The following is a 7,416-nucleotide window of genomic DNA, read 5'->3' on the forward strand; positions in this document are numbered from 1 at the left end:
TTTTCACATTGCAAACTACAGATGATGGCAATCAGAAGCTGAGTGCCTGCACTGTTGTTCTGACTCAAAATGGTAATGTCATGAAAGTCTGAGATGGTTGTTTCTTAGAAAATGACTGCAGAGCTGATTATTTCTCTTTCAGCTTAGTTAAATCATATTTCTCCTTATGTAAAATACTGTTATGATGTTCAGGTTTTTTACAACTCCTTCTACTTCTCACTTTTTCTTACTGCACGAGCTGTGATACTTATTCAGCAATCTTCACACCACAAACCAAATGCTTTTAGTAATGTTAGCCATTCTAATGGTTACCATGCATCTTTTTTTACTCCAAAATTGAATTCTCAGTTATTGATAGTGGTATATTGTCCTGTTTTTCTGTCATAAATAACAGGTTAAGAGAACAATTTATTTATATTATAAATGACAAGTAAATGTACATTTGTTTTTATTGCCCTGAGCCTCCACATAACCTGCATCAAAGTTTACAAGCAATTTAATGGGAATAGTGGTAGTATAAACAAATTATTAACAACTTCTGAAAAAGAAAAATCTGATCATGCAATGTTACCATACAGACTTGGCCAAAGGTGAGACTGATTCTCTTTAACAACAAGTCTAACAATAAACAACATATTCACACACACACACACACACACACACACACACACACACACACACACACACACACACACACACACACATACACACACAAATTGCTATATAATCACATGAAATATTAAACATTTGTAACTAATTGCTAGTCAAGCCCATGCAAACTCTATGAGCATACATTGCAGAATTTGAGTATTTATTTACTATTTAATACTATTATTTACAAAATATAGTCATATTTTTGATCAGTCAGGCAAGTAATACATTTTGACTGATTGATTTTGATTTTGAAATGTTTAAGATTGGGACCATGGTTATAATCAAAATAATCAAGTTAAATGTAAAATTAGGGGGGAAAGTTCAGTTGACTGAACCATTTTATGTGTGTTTATTGGTCTATATTGTTCTTTGTGGAAGGATCTAGGATTAGTGGCAAAAATTATAAAGATTTTGACTGGAATGAAGAACTTTGAATTATTATTTTTTTTTCAATCCTTCCCCAAGTGCTTTGTGACCAGCGCTATTAACTATAACGATCAATGGAAAATGCTCCGGAGTCTTTGAAGAACTTGTCCTCAGTTTTGATTGAATTCTGGCTTTGGTCTCTGGTCCTGTACAATGAAATATTGCTCTTAATATTTGAATCTGATACCTAGAAACAGAGCAAGAGAGAGACAGAGAGGCAAAGATTATTTTCGTTTTCATCATAACTAAGATACTGTAGGTGTAATGCTGTTGTTGACTTGCTTAAATGCAAACCTCTTCAAATTTCTTGGCCTTGTATTGGTCAGCTCCTTTCAAAAAGTTCAACAGTATGATGTCACAAAGCACTGTACCCTAAAATAATGAAGATTAAGAAAAAGTGTCAGTTTTGTCCACTCAAATTAGTCCTCATACACTTCATTATTCTGAAATGTAATCTTCTGATAATTAGGATAAATTATGAATTATTTTAACTTGTAAATAATTTCAGTATTACACATGAACAATAATAAACAACACATTTATAAGCATCCATACAGTTTATCATGCGTTCATGGAAGTGGATGCTAATGTTTAAAAATATCAGTAAAAAAAAAAAAACTTAATGCATCTCCAAATGCAATTTAATTAATGATAAAAGTTGAGGATGGAGATAAAACTGATGTCATGGAAGTTATAGTTATATAAAAAGATAAATATATATTATACAAAAATACTGGCATGTGGTTCTCTGAGACATTACCTGGTTTCCAAAAAGTGTCTCCATTATGCAAGTAAATGATGTCTATACTGATCGATCTTTCCTAAAGGTCTGGGGCCAGTCGGGCAGCTTCTCACTTGGGTCACATTTCAGATGATTTAACATATTTTCATGAATTGACTTATGCTTAGTAACTGGCAGGACAGATCAGGACTATCACACACATGCATTATTATTATTATTATTATTATTCATTTTTTGCAGACTCTAGTACCATATTTGCTTGATTGATTGATTGATTGAATGACATTTTCATGTTTTCTTAAGAAGGCTGTATGCCAAAAATGTGCACTGAATGAATTAAAAAAACGTGACCAATTTGGATTGTTCTTCATATTTACAATGAATTGTTTATTGATCCCAACATCGACCCCCCCCCCCCCCCGATATTTATTCATATTTCAAATATATAAATATAAATATTTTATGAATATTTATTAAGTATAACATTATTAATTAAAATCTACTTAAATTTATGAAATAATATGGAATGAAATGGTTTTTGAATAACATTATGCTGCAAGTCAGCAGTGCAATATGAAGTGACCAAACTAGATTTCATTCTAACCAATTGAATCTTAAAATAAATCTTAACTTAAACCTTAACTCGAAGCAAATATCAGAATTTTACTAAGCTACTGTTTATGTCTGTGGTACTGGTATCGCACAAAATAACTACTCTGTACTCTGTACCACTTAAAAGTTTAATGTTAATGCACAGAAACAATTTATGAAGACACATACCACACCAACAGAGGTGAAGGCAGCAACCATGTTGATCAGAGTTGGGATCATGTCAAATTTTCCCGCCTTTGAAGAGAAGATGTCATGAGCAATTACAAACACACTTGCACAGAAGTGTGAAACTCAAAAATACACAAACATGTTGATGAACTATTTTTGATAACCTTACATCTCCATTAACCAGCACATCAAATCTGATGACGTAGGCTTTCAGCAGAGTGCGATACTCGGTTCCGTTCTCTGTTTTAAAATACTTAGCATACCTAAGAACAAAGATTTATAATTGTTAGCAAATGAGGATTTCAATAAGGATTATCCGATTCCAACCTGTCAGCCTTTTTGTAATAGTTTCCAGTATGTGGCGACTATAAAAGTTTGGCATGCAATAAATTTGAACGTCAATATTTAGCTTTGTGATAAATATGTGAATGAAGTCATTAGATCATTAGAAGCCCTGAAGATTCAACTTTTAAGGTGGAAAGAAAAGCTTCCAGAACCTGAAGTTGTATCCTGGAGACACACGGGTCTTCTCTGACATGGCGTCCAGGCGAGTGAAGGAGTAGGCTGGCTTACACTCATCATCTGCCTTGTCTAAATCACACACCCATGCTATTTTTATCCCTATCACTCCCCCCTGAGAGAGAGAGAGAAAGAGACAGAGACAGAGAGAGAGAGAGAACTTACACAAATCCAATTTGACATTGCACTTAAGGAGAAATGAAGATAATGCAAGTTTTTCAAATACAACACCTACCAGATTATTTTATAAAACAGTTATTATTTAATACAATATGTATTTCTTTGTCTTCTTTTAAACTATTTCTGTTATAACATTATGAACTAACTGGCCAAATTACTTGTAAAGCATATGTTTATTAAACTTATAGAACTGTTGCATAGAAGCAATTGTATGATATTTCTTACATATGATTACAGTAAGAAAGCAAGGGAGAAATGAAGCAAAAAAATAATATAACAAATCTAAAAATAATTAAATGAACACTCACTTTTTTAGCAAGATTTGTAAAGTTCTGTTGTGCAAATCGGATCACATCTCCCACTTTGAATATTGGACAATACATGTTACTCTCAAAGTCAAAATTACACTTCTTTATGTAGGATGTATTGATGTTAGACAAGAAATTTCCCCTGAAAGGAAAAGAGAAATATTTTATTTAAAAAGTAAACAAACATCAGAAACAGATATTAGTATGATGCAACAATTTGTCTTTGTGTTTGGTTGCCATTACTTTGTGAAGTTAAAACGTGGGAAGCGAATGCTGTTCTTGATGAAGATGGTAAAGTCCTCCACCTCCATCATGGGGTCTCTGAGTAAGAAAAAACTTCCTCAGTCCTTTTACTCAACCATTCACACATCTATTCATTTGTTCATTTACAACTGGACTCACGGCTGAACATCATCAACCTCTGCAGGACACCATCCTTTGATCTCACAGGTGTTGTGGGTAACGTTGAAGTTTACACATCGTCCTGTAAGCAACCCTTGAGAAAAATACAATGGAAAAGAACATAACATATATATAACAGGGCTGCCCAAACTTGTTCCTGGAGGGCCACAGTCCAGGTGACAATGGGATTTTTTTATTTTTTTGGTGAGAAAATTCCAGATTTAATTTAGTATTTAGTGTTGAGATTAAAAAAATATTTAGACAGGTTGTGAACCTTGTTTCATTTTCTGTAAAAAAATAAAATAAAATAAATCCTCTACAGTCTAGATGGTCCCACACAGCTACTAAAAATTTCCAAGCAAGTATATTGGAGCTGGTTGGAGCTAAACACTATAGGATGTTAGCCCTTCAGGAGCAGGATTGGACACCCCTGCCCTGATATAGACCTTAATGTGATGATTTGGAGCTGTGCACAAATAGACCATTAAGGGGGTTGAATTCTACTTGACTATTTCAGGATCACAAAACAATCCACAATGAAATGCCAAGATTAAATCCAACCAATTCACAAGTTTATTTAATTCTGTTATTGTGGTAAAATAATAATTATTTGCTCCTTCAAAAAAATCATAAAATCTACGAAGAAAAAAGAAAATCTTACCATTGCTAGATGGTTTTGACATCCGCTTCTTACAAGTAGTGTCATTCGTACATATGTATGTCCCGTCAGTCTGAAGAGTTACATGTACAAACACGTGAACACTCACAGAGGCAGGAATCTATCAAATTTGTGTACATTCATCTTGACAGATTTCAGTGTCCTCACTCACTTCTGGACAGTATCCTGGAACTTGATTTTCTGTTGTGATGAACTTAGTGATGATGCAGAACACTGATGCCCCCTGACACACACACACACACACACACACACACACACACACACTACTTAGGCTACATAAAAAAACATACAATAAAATAAAGAAGAATAGTAGAAAGAATAGTAGAAAGTACTTGCTGTGTTTATGAACAGATATTCCAAATTATTACACAGCTCTGTGGAATACTTGATTCTGATTGGCCAGTCGCAACATTCGGTAAAACAATCGGTAAAAGCGAATAACAGGCTCATCCGGGTAACAGCAGTCGGCACCTTACTATTTTTTCTTGGTGGAAGCTTTTCTTTTGTTTAGCTAATAAAATATTAAAACTCTAAGAACTAATAAACTGGTAAGATTTTAAAACATTTAATCTTAAATCTAAAGTATTTTGTGGTGAAATGTTGTGTAATAAGTGGTTCGACTGCACCATTTCCCTTAAATGTCCATCTTGCTCGCAACTGCTGTCTTCACGGAAGCTTTGCGTTCAAATCAATATTTCGTGTCGAATTATTTACTCATGTGGCAAGTAGCTGTGTAATAAGCGGGATAATACATTATCCCTTACTTAGAACATCCTCAAATGTCCCCAAAGGGAGATATTGTTATATTTAATTATCTTTTCATGACAATTCTGTCATCAAGCAATGTGATATGTTCTATAAACAAACATAGACTAACATTTACACACACTTAATACATATTGATTACAAAAGTATATATATATATATATATATATATATATATATATATATTATAAAGTATAAAAAAAATTAATAATAAAATAAATAGTGTAGGCATTAAATATATAAATATATATATGTATACATATTTATATATATGTATATGTATGTATATATATATATATATATATATATATATATATATATATATATATATATATATACATATATATATATCATCTAAATATTGTAAAACTGCTTGAAATTTACTTGAGTAGGTGTGACATAATCGGCTACATCCATGATCCGTTTGTTAAACTCTCCAAACCCCTTCACTTTAGTCATGACAGATGACTCGATAGCTGTGTCTCTCACTTGATATGCTTTCTCATACAAAAACACCCAGCTAAGGGAAGGTGGAAATAGAGAGAGGGAGGGGGAAAAAGATACACAGAGCGATTAAATGGCTTTCTTTTTTACTTTCTTTAATGTAAAACACTCACAAATATGACAAAATACTTAATTTAAATAAATAAATATGTAGCCTATGCTTTTATTACTAAGAACAAAAAGATAATTCCTATAATTATACAATTGTCTCTTAATGTACTTTACATCATTTATGTTATTGAAGACTAAAAACCAAGCCATTTAATTGTCCCGTAATGATTAATCTAATTCACTACAATATATTTCTCTTTACAATGTTTTTAAATGTAAACCCGTTTCATTAGATTTTTTATTTGTTTAGGCACAATTTTAAATCTATCAAATACTGACACTATAAAAACAAACTCACCCAATGAAGTATGTGATGATGAGGAGTTGGACGACACGGTTTATGATGCCAATAGTCCAGCTCTTTACCACCACGGACTTGGTCGTCTCATAGGTAAAGAAATCTGTTATGCAGTTCGCCATTTTTTCAGAACACTGCTGCATTCAGAAAAAAATTAGATTCTGGGTGTATTAATGTATTTATGTGAAAGACTAGTTAGAAATATAGTGTAGATGGTTCAGATATATCCGTCCAAATGCTTGATCCTGTGTTTTTATAATCTAAAACCTATGGATTGTCAATAAAAGTCCAAAAAGCTCTTCAATAATCTTCCTTATTTGTTTACCTGATAAAAAGTCTCCACGTCTTGAGAGAAGATGCTTTCATAAAAGACCCCTTCTCTCTCCCTTCTAGTCCCTCCCCTTCTCCTCCCTCTTTCTTCATTCTTCCTCCTTCAGTTATTCTGTCATTTCCTCACATATCAAATTTACACGATACACTCTTAGCAGATGCTTTCTAACCCAGTAACATATAAAAGTGCTAAAAACAAATTACAAAATCAAAACCAAACAAAAATCACAAATCAAAGTTATGCCTTAGTCCCTAAAGAATGTTCCTAATGCCTCTGTACTGTAACATCCATATAGTATCCATAAAAAAACAACCGAATCAGATGCAGGGTTTTAGCAGTGCAGGAATATGCTAGATGTTCAGTGTGTGAGAGGTCTGGAGTAGGTGAATCTTGGCTAGTGTCATGCACATTATATCATGACCATCGTGACAGCCCCATGCACATGAAAAAATCTCTTTAAGCTCAATTAGCGTGACATTAAAGATTTTAAGCAGATTACTTTTCCCATGATGGAATTTTAAAAATAAGTGTATTTCTTAATTAAAGACATCAAGCAGATATATCAACTTCAATGGAGGATGTTTAAAACATATCAAGGTCATATATCTCTCTCTCTCTCTCTATATATATATATATATATATATGAGAGAGAGAAAAAGACCTTCTAACACTGATACATCAAGCTGTTCTTTTACAAAGAGCTGGACGAGAGTGTCA

The 7,416-nt window shown here is 32.9% G+C and overlaps 1 protein-coding gene across 1 annotated transcript; it reads right to left on the bottom strand.

Moving 5' to 3' along the window:
- Positions 1 to 631: 631 nt before the first annotated feature.
- Positions 632 to 7,134, bottom strand: LOC132141968 (P2X purinoceptor 3-like). Its single transcript, XM_059551615.1, has 12 exons — positions 6,369 to 7,134; positions 5,840 to 5,975; positions 4,842 to 4,913; positions 4,673 to 4,742; positions 4,012 to 4,105; positions 3,853 to 3,930; positions 3,610 to 3,751; positions 3,100 to 3,236; positions 2,772 to 2,865; positions 2,603 to 2,668; positions 1,375 to 1,452; positions 632 to 1,267 (listed from the first exon to the last, which is right to left on the bottom strand). Exons 1-12 carry the CDS (start codon positions 6,509 to 6,511, stop codon positions 1,139 to 1,141), a joined length of 1,239 nt encoding a protein of 412 aa, XP_059407598.1. The 5' UTR covers positions 6,512 to 7,134; the 3' UTR covers positions 632 to 1,138.
- Between the last annotated feature and the right edge of the window lie 282 nt (positions 7,135 to 7,416).

This window comes from Carassius carassius, chromosome 6, assembly GCF_963082965.1.
Source record: "Carassius carassius chromosome 6, fCarCar2.1, whole genome shotgun sequence".
Classification (NCBI taxonomy): Eukaryota; Metazoa; Chordata; class Actinopteri; order Cypriniformes; family Cyprinidae; genus Carassius; species Carassius carassius.

What these genes read in the sequence shown, in the direction of transcription:
- LOC132141968 (XM_059551615.1), bottom strand. Translation starts at nt 6,511, where the DNA reads ATGCAGCAGTGTTCTGAAAAAATGGCGAACTGCATAACAGATTTCTTT. An exon ending in GAGGTTGATGATGTTCAGCC is followed by an intron (nt 3,931 to 4,011) that starts GTGAGTCCAGTT and finishes TTTCTTACTCAG; the next exon opens with AGACCCCATGATGGAGGTGG. An exon ending in TCTCCAGGATACAACTTCAG is followed by an intron (nt 2,866 to 3,099) that starts GTTCTGGAAGCT and finishes CTTTGTTCTTAG; the next exon opens with GTATGCTAAGTATTTTAAAA.